At 48.6% G+C, this 15,920-nt stretch overlaps 1 protein-coding gene across 1 annotated transcript in view; it reads left to right on the plus strand.

Annotated features, from left to right (window-relative positions):
* The window catches only part of LOC104501177 (protein SZT2-like), a gene marked incomplete at its 3' end in the record, with an annotated part of 32,248 nt that overhangs the window by 11,234 nt on the left and 5,094 nt on the right, over nt 1-15,920 (plus strand). Inside the window, exons 9-27 of the mRNA XM_010144941.1 lie at nt 2,402-2,633; nt 3,299-3,428; nt 4,711-4,853; nt 5,479-5,631; nt 5,982-6,096; nt 8,591-8,796; nt 9,201-9,425; nt 9,825-9,903; nt 10,261-10,358; nt 10,623-10,791; nt 11,279-11,393; nt 11,778-11,891; nt 12,393-12,593; nt 12,713-12,825; nt 13,320-13,461; nt 13,994-14,158; nt 14,846-15,050; nt 15,276-15,388; nt 15,811-15,919. Of these exons, the coding sequence (XP_010143243.1) occupies nt 2,402-2,633; nt 3,299-3,428; nt 4,711-4,853; nt 5,479-5,631; nt 5,982-6,096; nt 8,591-8,796; nt 9,201-9,425; nt 9,825-9,903; nt 10,261-10,358; nt 10,623-10,791; nt 11,279-11,393; nt 11,778-11,891; nt 12,393-12,593; nt 12,713-12,825; nt 13,320-13,461; nt 13,994-14,158; nt 14,846-15,050; nt 15,276-15,388; nt 15,811-15,919 (2,827 nt within the window). The remainder of the gene's footprint in view (nt 1-2,401; nt 2,634-3,298; nt 3,429-4,710; nt 4,854-5,478; nt 5,632-5,981; nt 6,097-8,590; nt 8,797-9,200; nt 9,426-9,824; nt 9,904-10,260; nt 10,359-10,622; nt 10,792-11,278; nt 11,394-11,777; nt 11,892-12,392; nt 12,594-12,712; nt 12,826-13,319; nt 13,462-13,993; nt 14,159-14,845; nt 15,051-15,275; nt 15,389-15,810; nt 15,920) is intronic.

Below are 15,920 nucleotides of genomic sequence, written 5' to 3' on the forward strand. Positions count from 1 at the left end.
AGAGTGCAGTTGTGGACTTTGACACTGTGGCTTTTCTGCTTCACTTTGCCAAAGGCGAAATAGAATAAATAGCTAGCTTTCTGCTCAGCTTTGCCTGGGGAGGTTGTTTGTGATACTTGTAAGTGCTCCAGTTACCCTCACTGTTTGAATTTAGATGTTTAGGCATTTAGAAGGCTGCTATAGTTAGTTAGGAATGCAGAAGTGCTGAGAAAGGGTGAGGACTGGAAGGTGTGGAAGGGAGAGAAGCTTTGTCTGTGAAGCTCTGGGGCCAAGGCATGTAATGGAGCTCAACTCCTCTCCTGTTTCTTTCTGTGGCAATATCAAAGGATGTCCTCTACAGGGGGAAAAAAAAATCTCACCAACCATTTTGTGTTGCTGTGTGTTGAGGAGAGCCCTGAGGACGTTTTTCAAAACCTCTTCTCCTGTGAATCAATCTAGCACCCAAACTGGCTGGGCACAAGGCGGCCAGTGAGAGTGGCTGTTCTCAGCATCAGGAATTGGGGAAACACAGTGAGTTTTCTAAAAACCAGAGCTGGACTTTATGAAAGAAATAAAAACAGCAAACCCTTTTATTAGCTCTAAAGTCAAGAACCAGAAATAGATTGCTTTGCAGTAAGAACAAGCTAAATATTCAGCTAAGTATGACTTCAGACTAAGCCAATGTTTTGCCTGTTTTTTAAGTTATGCTTGTTGGATCGTAGGAGTGAAGCCAGCATGACTAATGGAAACACAGGTGGAAGTGGGAAATATTTTCATTAATGATCTAGGCAAAGAATGTAGGATTTGTTTGCTGCTGATGAAATAGAAAGGCTTTGTTTTGAGAGCCAAAAGATTGTGAGAAAGCAGTGGATGAGTACCGAGGTGACAGAATGAAATGGAAAAAGACAAATTTATAAATTCTTGTTTAGCCTCTCTGACCAGCTAGACCATCTTCACACAGAAACAACAGATGGTACAGCCCTGGCAGACACATTTATAGTATGCAAAAACACCCATTGTGGAAAATATTAGTGACCTTAAATAAAATCCTAGTAATCCCTTAGATAAAATAGAGGTGAAATATAGCATAGACCTTTGACCATCTTTGTTCAGGAGAGGTGAGTTCTTCAGGTGCAGGAAGGTCTGGGACTGTTAAGGGGAATGGATATTCTGTCATAGGCTGCTGACCGTGGCTTGGTTTAACCTGCACAGTAACAGCTGAAGCTGGATAAAGATTTCTTCCCCTGGTGCACATTCCATGTCAATGTTATGGAAATTAAGCTTCTCAGAATAAAAAGAATCATCTAATAAAAAAAAAAAAAACCAAAACCAAAAAACCAGCTGAGCATGAATTTGGCATGTACTCTGGAAAGTTTATTCTGAGCATTGATGGGAGAAGAGTGGTCTGAAGGAGCCTCCCAGCAGGGACCATGGGAGCAAACAGAAAGACAGCTTTAAAATGGAGTGTAATCAGCCTGTGACGGGGGTGACATGATGTGCCTATGACAGCAGCAAATGCAACTCTGCAGGAAACACAGGACCCGGGCTGATGACCTGTTCAGACGGTTTCCAGCACATCCAATCACTTATCTAACAAATGCTGCAAGTCTGGCAAACTATAGAGCAGGCTGGACATCAGAACAGATGATTGAGCAGTTGAAACAGCAGCGTGGCACTGTTACAGACAGTCATGTGTTTCCCTGGGTTGTTTCCGTACAAATACACATGCACAGTCAGCAGGAGTGTGACAGTTTTCTGCTCTTCTGGCTCAGTGAGGCTTACTGTAAGGTTAATCTTGCTAGAGATGTAATGGCTCGCTTTAAAAGGTAAAAATGTAGAGTTTGAAGAATGGGTGAATATTCATTCTTAACATCTTTGGAAGAAGAGAGTAAACACAGTGAGAAGCTTTTGATGCTTAAAGTTCTAGATTGCGTGAAATACTGCCTGTGCAGGAAGAACATGAAGTTTAATTCAAGGATTAGGCCTCACCCTTGAGATTATTTTGTGATCTGGGCCTATCATGTCCAAATGTCTCATGTTTCTGCAATGGGATACCTTAACTCTGCAGACTGCAGGTGAGAAACCTTTATAGATTAAAGGCCCGGCTCATCTGTGCAAAGCAACAACTCTTGGAAATAAAGATGAGGGTGTGAAGAAGAGGGCCTGTTGCAAATGTCAGCACCTCCTCTGAGTTTCAGTTGCCTTCTCTAGTGTAGATACTGAAGCATGTTTAAAGACCTGTTCACCAAATGCTGCTGGGGAGCAGCAAGCATGACTTCAGCTAGAGCAAACAGCTGTTAGATTACTTTGCCTTCCCAATAGTGATCAAACAATCTCACAGTGCTTGGGGATCCCTGGACACAGATATAGCTCAGATGTGTATCAAACAAACCCTTGAACTTACTCCTATGCTCCCATGCAGGTGGGTCACAACTGGAGGTGAAACTAGTGCTGCTTTGGAAGCATAACATGAGGATAGAGTACTTAGCTGTAACACCCTGGCCCCTGGACCCATCAAAGCGCAGCACGTGGGTGGAGGTCACGATGGAGGGAAGCTATGACATCTTGCATGACATCAGTTGTACCATGAGGAAGCCTATCACCAGTCTGTACCGCACTACAGTTATCCGTCGCTTCTGGAACACCTTGCAGAGGTGAGCTAGAGCATCCTCAGCAGTTCTCAGTGTCTAATGTAACCAAGAGATTCCTTCCTTGGCATGCTGAGGCATGGGTTATGCAGGTGGCCATCCCAGCTCAGGGTCCCAAAGCCATGTGCTCTGAGGAAGAGGCATGACTGGCAACAAGCTTGCCGTCTAGCCAAGGAGAAGACTTGGACTGGCCTGTGACATAGTCTGTCAGTTTGCTTCATGGTGAAGTATTGCTGCCCCTGAGTCCTGATTCTGTGATGCAAAGCTTAACCCTGACTGCCATCCCATGGTGTGTTCTTACAGCACAGCCTTGCAGCTGTGCCGCGTGGCCACACTAAGAGCAATACCTCATGTCTCTAGGCCTGGAGGCCCTGTGGGTTATAACCATTTCCTGGCTAGGGTGACTGTTACTCCCTGCTTTTTGGCAGATTCATTTTCTTGCACTTCATTCCCAGCTCTCATCATCCTCCTTATGTATTAGGCTGTTACACTTGAACTCCCTTAACGTGCTTTTTGCAATCAGACACTGAATCCCAGCATTGCCCTAAAAAGCTCTGTTGGTGTAGATGGGCTCCCAATACATAGGGAGTGCTGTGTGCAGGCACTGGGCTGACTGGGGTAGCAAGGGGAGGAGTGTGGGCTGTTATGGCTAACTGCCTCTTCTCTTTCAGCATCAACCAGACAGATCAGATGCTGGTTCATCTGCAATCTTTTGACACGGTACCAGAACACTTCACCATTCCTGAGAGCACCAAGAACGGGGTGCCTCTCTTCTACATCCCCCCAGGCTCCACCACTCCGGTATGTTTCCTCTCTTTTCCATTTAATGTGGGATGAGTTGTCCCTCCTACCTTTCTGTCTTGCACCAGGGGATGCTGAGTCCCAGCAGGCAGTCAGGACTTTCTGTAACTCTCAAGCTTCATTTCTTGCTCTTTGTCCTGCTCAGTAACAGAGTTCAGGTGCAGTGCAGTGCCTGTGAACTTCCCATCCCATGGTTTTTCCCCTCTGAGACATCACCCTATGTTTTTATTGTAGCAGCTACACCTTTGAGCCCCACAGCAAGTCTCCTAAGTGTGCTGTGAAGCCTTCTCATGTAGTGATGTGATGTGTGAGACCTGTGCGAAGGTTGACGTGCTTATTTTTTCCATGCTTTCTGTGTATACCTCATATGTTTGGAGTTGCTGCTGTCAGCCTTGTGCCCTGGGGTTGTAGCTCAGCACTGTCAGGTGAAGATATAGGATGTGCTGAATAGTTGTTTAATAGGCTCATTGCTCTGAGCCCTCATGTGGAAAGTGCAAGAGAGGTACTTGTCGTTTGCACTGCAGAAACTAAACAAAGTATGAGCTAATAGTTTCACTGCAAAATTCAAACTTATTGAAGCTCACTGAGCAGAAGTCCTAGCATATTATCTGTTTCCTGCTAGCAGTGTCCCTGGCATTGGAGGAAGATGACTAGCAGATACAAAAGCCAGGGGAACTTTAATTTAAGAGAACTATCCCTTTTATTTTATTGCTTAAGCCCTTTACTTCTTTAGATTTGCCTAGTAAATTGTCACTGTTTAGGGTTATGTATCCCATAGTATATCTGGAGCATCCTATCCTATGGTTAGCCACCACTTTATTTCTGTGTCAGCAGAGTTGCTGTAGTTGGTGGAATCACAGCGTTACCATACAAACATGTTAGAGTTGCCCAACACCACCCATTACTGCTACTCTATTTGCATGAGCACTCTCAGACAAGTTACCTCTGTGTTTAATTGCTCTGCTGCCACAAGCCATATATCCCCCTCTCAGTCAGAAAGTGCACCATTACATATGCCATCTTTTCCAGCTTGAGTTACTTGATGCTAAGTAGTGAAATCCTAATTAACTTGACATTTCAGGAACCTAATTTATTTTTGCTAACATTATACTGCCTATATCAACGTGAACAAACTTAGTTACTCTGCTGAGAAGCAGTTACCAAAAGCCAGGGATTCAGCTAGACTTCTAGGCCTACACAGCTTAGCTGCTAGAGAAATTCCTGCTCTCTCTGGATGGAACCAGAGAGTTTCTTGCTGAATATTGCCCTGTTGTTTTCTCAGGTGTTATCCCTACAGCACAGTGGGTCTGACTCAACCCATTCCCAGTTTGCCTCCTACTGGAAGCCTATCCTTTCCATGGATGCCAACTTCTGGCAGAGGTGGCTGCACATGCATCGTATAGTCCTCCTTCTGGAGCATGACACGTATGTAACTGTCAGCACTGAGCTCAATTGCGCAGTGTGGGAAAGGAGGGCATCCAATTCAGTCCAGTTGCAGAGCTGCAACTGTCTGGCAGGTGCCTATGGCCAAGGGAAGGACCTCGCTAGTGGGACCTAGTGGATGGTGAACATGATTTATCTGGGAGGGACTGTGGGGTGCGAAGTCATCTTTGTCAAGAGGGGAGCTGTTCTCAGGAGCATAAACTGTTTCTCAAGTTCTTCTTGGGTTTGGATTTTCCTGATTGCAGGGGGTGTGGACCATCCAGTTGGAGCTATCCCACATGTTTTAATTTGCTGCTGGAAAACATCTTCCCCAAAAGCATTGCTTTCCTAAGGCTCATTCTAGTTGCAGAGTTACATGAATAATAGGTGAATAATAGCCACATATTGCATGGAGGGAGATAGAAACGATGCAAAGTAGAGAGCAGGGTCCCTGTGTGCTCAGGGAGTGTGGCTCTGGCCGACAGACACAGGCAGGCGAGGTGCTTGAGTATTGGCTGCTGTGGAGCTAGTGCTGATGTACCAGTCAGAGAATAAGTTGGAATGGATGTAGCAAAGCCTGGGAAGAAGAGAAACTGGTTTTTAAATTACTTTCTGCCTCACTCTTCAGGCCTGTGCCCAAGCACCTGCACACGCCAGGCAACAATGGCCGCTACAGCACCATCCAGTGCCGCATCTCTCACTCAGCTCTCACCTCCCTGCTGCGGGACTGGAGCAGCTTTGTGCTGGTGGAGGGCTACTCCTACGTCAAGCTGATCCATGGGTGAGTGGCTCTGAAGCAATCCTGTGTGTGGAATCAGGCATATGGCCAGAACAAAGATCCATTTAGACCAGTACTCTCTGAAGGGCCAGAAGCAGATGTCTAGAGGAGGGGATAAGAACCAGACAAGTGGGTGTGAAACCCTCTGTATTCTGAAATGCTGCCACTATGTTCCAGGAGCAGCCGAGAGGGAGGGGGAAGCTGGCTGGGTGGTTTCTGCACACTAAAACTGACCTGTGTTGCTGTCAAGTTGTGTGGGCTGTTGAGCTCTGTGAAACAGTCCTCCACTTGAGCTGACATGACAGGAGCAAGGTCCATGCTGTTTCAGCCCTGTCTTAATCCCTTCTCCCTAGCTCTGAAGATCCCACACCTTCCTCGTTTTATGTGGTGCGGATCATCTCCAAAGCTCCCTGCATGGTTCTCCGGCTGGGGTTCCCCATTGGCACACCTGCACAGGCCAGGAACAAGGTGAGAGCTGGCTAGCTGCTTACTGGGGTAGGAGCGGAGCAAGAAGTTCTGGATGTGGAAGTGGTGGGTAGATCACAGGTGACACTGTGGGCAGATACCTTCTAATAACTAACTACTGTGTTAAGGCTTAGATGGGTGTGAGTTTACTGTAACAGAAAGGGAGAGTTTGCACAAAGCTTTCTGTGTTAAGTCTGTGAAATACCTAAACTCAAAGTCTCGAAGATCAATAGAGTAGCTGGTCACATGAATGTTTCTCCCACTGATTAATTTAACTGTGGGGCTTGAAATGACTCAAAGGTTATCTACTCTATCCTTGTGACCAAAGCACAATCAATGCTGTCAGTCAGGAGCAGCAGATACTTGTCTAACTCATCCATGAAGACTGCTGTGATGGATGCGCATGTTCCCTAGGCTATCAACCTCAGTAGGTGGTGAATTGTAAATGTGTATCGTATCATTTGTGCAGGGAGGAGTTAGAGTTAAAACGCGAACAACGCCCCACATGAGCAGTACAAGGAGAAAAAGAAGGTCATACCCAGAAAATGATTTAAAGAGATGCAAATCTGCTGAACAGAGTTTTAATAACCTCTTTGTATCAAAAGAAGTGGGCTGCCCTAGTCAGATGCAGAAGGTGGGGTTACTGTGAGGACTGTTTCTCCAGCTGTAACGACTGAGACAAGTCTTAAGTGTTTCTTGGTGGAACAGCCAGTATGAGAAAGATGTCCTGCTGTTGAGCAGTATGAACCTTTTGTTATAAATGGAAGGTTTATCATTAAACCTTGATCTTTTGTCTTCATGAAGGAAATCTTTGGTTTGTCTCACTTAGCTTTAGTGTTAGATTAGTCTGAGTAGAAGCTGACAAACATGGGAAGGACCATCTCTTTCTGGGAGAATAGCACTAAATGCTCTGGCACTCTGGAGGATCTGCCCTCTCATGTCTTCAGGGGATCCAGACTTTGGGCCAACAAGTGAGCGGGTAATGCCAAGTGGCAGGTTTTAGGAAGGAGTTCCCTCTGACAGGTGTGAGATATTATCTGTCTCATGAAGATGTGAGGCAGGCCCCATACCCTGCATCTCTGGGCACGCTCTAGATCGTTGCACCAGGAGCAGTATGTAGATAATAAATTGTATCATGCACAATGCACAGAGTGGAGGATGACAGCAGAACTTAGCCTGTTGTGTTTAGGGGGAAGGGGGTTTTGTGTTGAGCTCTTCAAATTTCCAGTGTTTAGGGAAGGAAAGCACCTGGTACAACCTGACTTTCAGAAAGCTTTTGGTGAGACTCTGTACAGGACACAACTAGAGAACTGGAGTAGGAATGGGGTGTCATAGAACAGAACCTGTCTTAGGGAACAAGGCAAGGAAATTGAAAAAGTGCTCTGTTCTCATCAAAGCAGAAGCTGTCTCTGGTTTTCCTGATACTTTTACTAGTCAGAGGGTAGGGAACTCATCTGCAGGTAGTGAGCTGGGGAAATCCACAGGTGGTACAAGGCTCTTTGGTTTTTCTGCCCCTTCAACCGATGTGCTTTGTGGACACCTATGCAGCATGATGGGGGCTTGAAGCCAGTATTTATAACGGCAAAATAGTGCCCCTTGGATTTGGGAGCTTAAACACCATCAGCTATTCCCTATTATCAGTATTATCACAAAGGGGACCCAAGTGGCATCATAGTGGAGAAGAGAGCTCTGCTTAACATTTGGGTCTGGGGACACTCCTTTCCTTGAAAAGAACACAATAATGATGGGGAAAGTTGCTGAAGTAATTAGTGTTGAGGAGGGAGATGGAGAGCTGCTGTTCTGTTTGCCTGCAAATGCTAAAGAAAAATTAAAAGGAGTTGAACAAAGATCATGAAAAGAAACCTAACCATTAAAATTTCAAAGAAAACAGTGTGGCTTTGTGGGGGTAGAACCAGATTCAGAGCTGCTAAAAGCTAAAAGGAGTAATCATGAAGTAATTTTGAAAATATCTCAGAAGAAATGAACCTAAAACATAGCCCAAGCTCCTGAAACTTTTTACTATAGCGGTTTGACACAAGAATGTGATAGTGGGGGAACACATGAAGTGTGGGAACAGCCTGGCTCTGTCTTATATGTACTAGTTTACATCTATTGTAGGTTGTTGAGGAGAGGAGAGAAGGGATGAGGGCAAGTACTCAGACTGATGTTGTAGAGGAGCTGGCATGCAATTAATTTTTCATCAGAGTTATGGAAGGTGATTTCTTCAGCCTTGAAATAGTCTTTGGGATTTTTTGGATCTTTCATTTGCTTTTAGAAATATTTGTAGTTGTTAAAATGTGGACCTAAGAGCCTTGTGTCATTTTGAGGTTGATCTTGCTAGTGCCTCAAAAGTAAAATGACCTTTAACTCATGCTCATCTGTATATTCAAGGAATGTTATATTCCTTTTAGAAAGGCTCTTGTTCTAGAAGGTTATTTTGAGTAGTTTGTCTCCAGGCAAAGATGGTCATGTTTACCTTTTGCTTTTGCCATGACAGATAGTGGAGGAGTTACGGGACCGAATCTTGCAGCTGCGCTTTCCCCACAGAGTCCAGAGCAAGGAGGCAACTCCAAAAGCAAAGAGGAAAATGTTTGGCAGCAGCTCTCCCTCCAAGTCTCCACCTGTGACTGGGGCCCAGTCAGCCCTCTCAGACAGACCCTGCCTCGTTGTGCTACACAAACCCTTGGAGAAGCTACTCATCAGGTAGTGATGGAGAGCCAGGCCATCCACACAGCCTTCTTCCCCTGGGAATTGGGAGAGAAGAGGGTCTGTGGATGGTGCTGCCAGTTGCAGGATGGAGAATGCTGTAAAATTGGTGCTTGTTTGGTGGGTTTGGGTTGCACGGCTGAGAATGGCAGCTGTGGTCTGGGAGGGCTGTGGCTTGCAACAGGAAGCCTTGCTGGACAGGCAGAGTTGATTCTACTAAGTAATGTAATACAGAGGTAAATTAATTTCTGCTGTCTGGGCAGGGTCCTGTGCTGGCTTAGCCACTTTCTGCTGCTGGAGGGCTGTGTCCTGGGCTCAACAAACGGGTGGTGAATCCAGACAGCTCTGACCCCAAGCAGAGCATCTCCACCTCAGCAAGCCTCACTTCTGCCCTCTACTAGGTATGAGAAGCTGCCTTCTGACTATCGAGCCCCCTTCATTCTCAACTTGGAGCACCCACCAGTGTCTGGCCCACTCACTATGGTGGCCAATCGTACTGCCTCTTCCACCCTGGCCTCACTGTCGCGCTACTTCTATCACCAGCGCTGGATCTGGAGTGTCCAGTCGGGGCTGGCACCAGCTGTGCCCATCACTGCCGTAGCTCAGCTCCTTTCCACACTCACGGAGTAAGTCGTTCACCTGAACAGGGGTGCTTTCTTCAGCTGGGGAAAATCCTGGGGATGCAGAGGAAGCAGGGTGGATCTGAGGTCTTGTTATAGGTACAGCTGAAGCTGCTGTGCAGAGTGTTTTGATCCTGTATACAACTTCTAGAGCTACTTGGGCCAGTGAAGAACTGGTAAAGACTCATGTCTGCAGCTGCAGTTGAGGAAAAGGAGAATCCTGGAAAACATACAAAAGGGGCAAGAGGTGCTACTGTGCGTGGAGTATGCTGATCTCATCTCTGATGTAGCTCCCTGTCTTGGGAAGGAAGGTCTTGTGGGGTGAAGGGTACAGTTATTCTTGTATTTAAGGCTTGCAGTATGGGTAGAGAAGTCCTTCATGTCTGACTGCCTCTCTGTTGCCAGGGTCCGTCTGTCAGAGGGTTTCCACTTTGCATCCAGTGGGGATGGAATTATCAACATGGTGCTGGAGCTGCCCATACAGGTGAGCCTGGGTGCTGCAGCGTGGACACAATCCTTTATTGCTTCTTCTGAGGCTGGATTCACCTTCCTGTGATGGGATTTCCTATCTGCTTCTTTCACACACCCTTGTCACGTACAGTGAGACTTGCCTCATTCCCTGAAGTAAAGCAGCTTGTGGGTTGGGCATTTTCCTGCCTGCAGTTAGAGAGCTGCTTTACTGACAAAAATGTGGTATGCTGGAGTTCTTGGGGATGGGACAGGCTCCCTCTCTCCACCACTTCTAGTGGAGCTGGGTGATGGGCTTCTGTTGTGTATGGGGGGCACTGGGTAGGTGCGGGTCGTTGCTGCTGGCCCGGCTTATGCAGTGTTTTCCCTCCAGATTGATGGCTCAAGTGAGAGCAGCAGCGGCAGGGAGAAGCACACCTGTGTTGTCCAGTACCTCCTCTTCCCACCCCATTCCACCTCCACCAAGGACAGGTGAGTCTGTTGCCTTGCTCCTAGGAAGGAATAGCGGCAGAGTCACGGCTCCACACTTGCCCTTTGTGGGCGGTGGGGGAAGGAGTGAGTCCTCCGTCATCTAGTACAGACAACCGGCTCTTACGGAGGATTGCTCACCAGTTAGATGGGGTTTTGCCTGCAAACCTAGGGTTTGAGTGGCTGCTTTCACAGCTCTGAGAGGAGCTGCAGGGGACTGCTGGCTCTGTGCCATCTCACAGGACTTGCGTTATATCTTTCCTGCAGCTTTTCCACAGATGATGACAATGATACAGAGGTAGAGGCCATTGAGGTAGACACAGAACTGAACCTGGTCACTGAGTGCTGGGTAGAGCCACAAAGCGGCCATGTCCACAGTACTGCTGAGAACTGGAGGCACCTCCATGGCTTGCCCTACCAGAAAATACCTAAAGCGGTGAGTCCCTGGAGGGGTAGGGGCATGGGCTCTTTTATGGATGGAGAAGAGTTTATTGCAAGTGCACAACACTGCAGATGAATTATTGAGGGCCAGAGAGATGGGAAAGCTGGTAACAAAAGAGCCTGAGATATCTAGAAGAGGAACTGGGCTACTGGACACAAAAGGTTTCTGGATTGCAAAGCAGTGGATGCAATGCTACTGAGATAGGTAGGAAAATAAGAGTTACTTAGTCAAGAGACATTCAGTTGGAGGGGAGCAAGCTGGACCAGAGCAGGGACTGCAGGCAATGCTGTCAGTGTACCTCCTGAACAAGGCAAAAAGAGGCTAAAGGGCTGATGGAGAAGGAGGTAGCGAAGAGTGAGAGCAGGGCAAGTCAGGAGATGGGATTATGGGTGTTATTTCTCCTTACTTTTAGACTGTTTTCTCCTGAATTTGGGGGTGATGATTCTACTGCGTACAACTGAGCCTTGACTGCCTATTGCAGCTCTATCCCCGGGACCTTGCGTGCATTACCACTGTGTTGACCTTCGAGTACATCAGCCAGTTGTGCCAGAACAAGGAGTGGGTCTGCCCTCCTTCAGACAGCAAGGCTACTGAAGGTGAGTCCAGCATATAAGTCCTAGCAGGTTTAATGGATCAAGAGGCTGTACCCTGACAGCTCTGGGCCTGGGCTGTGTAAGGCCTCATGGTGGCTCACTGTCCCTCTTGGTGGCAATAAGCCCAGGGGACTCTTACAGCAAGGTACCTCTCTGTAGGTAGCTCACAACCTGCTGCAGTCTCCAGCAGGCGTTGCCCTTTCCCCACATTCATTCTTTGTATCCCTCTGCCCTACTAAGCAAAGGGAGTTGGGGCAGTGCTGTTTGGTATCGTCACTTGTGCTGCCTGCATTGTGTTCAGGGCTGGCACTGTGCATGTGGAGGTGGCCTGGGAGGCAGGGCTATGTGATGTCCACAGTCATGTTACATTCCCAATTCTTGTTGCAGATCCAGACATGGGGGCTGGTTTTCGAGTTCACGAAATCCCATTCCAGTTCAACCTCATGAAGCTGTTACCCAGATGCCAGCAGGTTGAAATGTTCTTCCTAATGTTGACAAAAGGCAAGTGCCTCTTCACCACCTGCCTCCTCTTGTCCTCCCTCCATGGCCATGGGCACCCTGCTCTGTGTACTTTGTCTCCCTGGGCAGCAGGCAAGTGCGAGCTGCCTTGTATCTTTCAGTAGCTCAGTGCTGCTTTTGCCATCTCTGCAGCCCCAGGGCTGTCCAGGTGTATTGCTGTCTTTCTTGGGATGATAGTTTTGGAAGAGTTGCTTTTAAAACTGAAAACCTAGATGGTTGCTTTATGGTGGTAGTGGTTTCTTGTCTTTAGCCCCAAACCTCTCCAGGACAGTTACAGTAGCAGAGTGCAGCACTGCAGGGTATCTAATGATGCTGGAACTCCAGGACTTCCTCAACACTTTCCAGCTCAGCTTTGCAGAGTTGCTGGGGGAAACTCCTGGTTGTGTGGAAGCGTCATTTTGCAAAGGGCTGTCTTCTAGGGGCTTGGGGATGAGGAGGCTGTGGAGATGCTCTGTCTGAAGCTGCCATGGTTCTGTTTTGAAGCAGATAATGAGGAGGTGACCAAGGACTCTTCGTTTGTGCCCAATGAAATGCTACTAAACCTCTTCCATGGCTGCCTGCAGCATGACCTCAGTGACCGGGAGTTCCCCATGGCTGATGCTGATCATGTGGCTTTCATGGAGCAGGTTCTGCAACGGGATCGTGATGGCCATCAACCCCCCTTCACACTACCTGTGATCAGAGGTAAGGGCCAGGAGCGTGGCAGCAGTGACACTGGGAGCTGGGGTGTTTCAAGAGCCTTGCTTTCAAGTCTCTTTCTCAGCTGGTGTTTCTCAGGTTGATTTCTCCCTGCTCCATTTCAGAAGAAACTCTGAAAGCTTCTGGGACCCTGGAGCAGCAGGATGCTTCAGCATCCTATCATCTTGTTGGCAGCAATGGCACTAGGGATATGACTGGCTCCACAAGTACTCTACAGGTACTGCTACACTGCTGTCCTTCTCCTGAGCCCCCTCTGAAGGCAAGGCAGCAGCTGTGAAGAGCAGCAGAGTTAGCAGAAGGGGTGAGAATAGATCATAAGGCTGGTGTTTTCCCCACGCTTGGCAGCAGTTTAAGCTGTGGCCTGTGGCTGAAGTCAAGCAGGAATCTGGTAGGTGTGTGGATAATTGCGCTCACCATGGGCCTAGGCTGTTGCAGCAGCACTGATGCTGTGCTGCAGATCGCTCGGAAACCATGGACTGTCACTGCCTGGAGGTCAGAACAAGACCCAGCAAAGCTGGCCAAGTGTCTCCTGACTTTGCTGTGTTTCCTGGAGCCAGGCTGCTCTGAGAACTGTGCAGGGGGCAGCCAGGGTGTTTTCAGCGCTGTGCCAACCAGCAGTCATGGAGGAACTTGCTCTTGTGGTTGCTACCTGCCTCAAGGCAGGCCTGTGCCATGCGCTATGAGGTTATCCAGCTTCTGCTCTTTCATCAGAGCCTCTGCAACACAGAGCTGCCTGAGGATGATGTGGCCCTGAGTGACACCACGGGGCCCTTTTCCCCACAATGGCGATGCTATGCCAAGCTGGTCAACCCGCAGCATGTGTTCCTGACCTTCCTGCCAGCCACCTTCTCAGGTGAGGCCTTTTGTTTTGGGAAGGGAGAGGAGGTGGCAGTCCCAAAGGCCACCTCAGAAAAACAGCAAAAGCAGAGAAGGCTCTGGTATGATAGAGAGAAAAATTGAACAGTGGAGTCCAGACCCACTCTTTTTGCACTGTGTAGTCAGGAATAAAGTAGTGCAAAGTGCTGAATGTCTTGCCCTTCTCTCCTTGGACATGGTGCTGCCTACGTAGTGTTTTCAGGCTGGGGATGTGGCTTGGAGTTGTTTGCTGGCTGCAACCATTGGACCATCTTTGTGGTAGGGTTGTTAATGAATGGAATAAGGAGACTGCTTTTGGGATGGTCTGGGAGTGTCCCTGCTTCTGGACATTGGCACTAGTCTGGCTTCCACTGAGCTGGTGATGGTTGCTAGGTTCAGCTGGAAGTATTTTGTGGAGCTTCTCCTGCACACAAAGAGGTAGGAGGGACATCTGTCCTCTTAGGAATGTAGATGGAGGGGTTAAACTGTGCTTACTTGTCAGAGGGTGATTTTATTTTGTTTCCTCTCAGATGTACAGAAGCTGATGGCTTGTGGATTGGACAGACCTCCAAAAGATGAGAATCGATCTGGAGAGGATACCCTGGGACCCGTCTGCACAGAGCAAGTTAGGGCTGACACTGAAGAAGGGGATGCTGTGGTGCCATTACCTACCCTCAGCATAACACCAGCCCACGGTACCACCCTCAGGGCAGCACCTTGCTAAAATTTTAGTATCCCTGCTATTCCCAAGAACTCTGTTGGGCAGACTGAGGTAGGAGGAATAATTGACTGCTACAGCCTGTCAGTCCTGTCTGGCTGTCAGCAGAGCCAGGGACAGGATAAGGAGCACAGTGAAGCCTCAGTCCGATTTCATGATGTTCATGGTGGAGTGAGGGAGTGTAATGTGAGATGAGTGCCCCGGCCACAGGCCGGCTCTCTGTGGGTAACGGAGGTTGCAGATAGATAGAAGCCACTAGGAGTGGCAGTAGTGGGCTGCACTGCAAAGTCAGTGACTCTTTGTGTTGTGATCCAGACTGGCGCTACCAGAGACACACTGTCTCAGGGAGAAGGGCACAGGCCTTGAGGCATATGGGATTTGATTGCACAGCCCCTGGTACAATCAACTAGGCCTGCAGTGAGGATGGAGGGTTGTGCTACTGCAGAAGGTGGTATTGGTGGTGAACAGTCAGGGGTCAGTGTGGCCAAAGCACTGGGCTGAGTGGTTGAGTGCTGGGTGAGGAGAACGGACCCTGAGGTTTGAGTGGTGAGAAGCTTGTAAAGCTGATACCTACCTGTGGGTGCTGCTGTCAGGGCTGTGACCTCTCAGACCAGGAACGAGGAGCTCGTCAAAGGCCTTCATCTCAGGATTGTTTCTTTTGCAGAAGTGAGCCGTGACCCTGGAGAACAGGGTGGCCCCTCACGGAGAGATGTACATATCTCCTTCTGTCGCCAGAACTCGCAATCTGAGCTGGGCGACTGCCGCCGATTTCGTTGCCCCGTTTACATCTACAGCTGCTCTTTAGAGCTGTTACGAGAGCAGCTTGTCAGCCCGCGGGCACATCGTCCTCCCCGGGACATCTTTTTCAGGTAATACGAACCATACGTGACAGAAATACCAACCTAGAGAGGGAATGGAGGAGCTTCCTCGGCAAGGGGCTGGCTCTACCCCTGCCTTGTTCTCTTCGCTTGGCCTCTGCCTTAAAGCAGCCACTGCCTGTGCACGCCCTAGGGCCCTGCTTTACTGGCGCCAGAGTTGTTTATAGTCTAAAACGTGCTTCGTTGGTGATGAAGGCTGTGGCTCCTGTTTTCCAGGTCCCAGTCTCTGGAGCGTCCTCCTGCTGCTGCTTGGCTAGACCACAAGCATAAGGAGCTGGTGAGTTACTGCACGCTGCTGCAGGAGCACTCCCACCAGTGCTATGTGAAAGGTGAGGAGCAATGTGATGGGAGCTGAGGCAGGGTTGGGGCTGGGGCCGGACCCTGGATCTTCTTTTAAGAAAGCAGGGTCTCATTTTTCTTATGATCTTATGCTGAGCAAAGGGAGTTGCTGTGGGATTGATCTCCCCCAAGATGCCTCTGTGCATTCCCTGTGGGCCTTGTGTAGGCTGTTCCTGGACCTGTGGAGGGGCTCCCTTCTTTGACTTTTTCCTCTCACCTTCAGGGTGGCGGATCACTAGGGCACTCTGGCGTGACATAAGCCCAGGCTACGAGGTAGCATTGGGCACCCTGGCTGAGCCTTGTCTCCCAGCACCTCCAGTCACTGCAACTCTGTGCTGGGACTGGGTGAAAGTCTGTATGTGGCTATTGCATCCTTGCAATGGGGTGCTCAAGCACTGTGATTGATCTGCAGGACTGTTCAAGAGCCTTCAGCAGACACACAGCATCAGCTCCCAGGACCTGCTTACAGCCATGGATTACTGTGAGGAGCTGCTTCAAGAGATTGATATCACCAACTTCCTG

Source organism: Buceros rhinoceros, unplaced genomic scaffold (assembly GCF_000710305.1).
Source record: "Buceros rhinoceros silvestris isolate BGI_N320 unplaced genomic scaffold, ASM71030v1 scaffold10251, whole genome shotgun sequence".
Lineage (NCBI taxonomy): Eukaryota > Metazoa > Chordata > Aves > Bucerotiformes > Bucerotidae > Buceros > Buceros rhinoceros.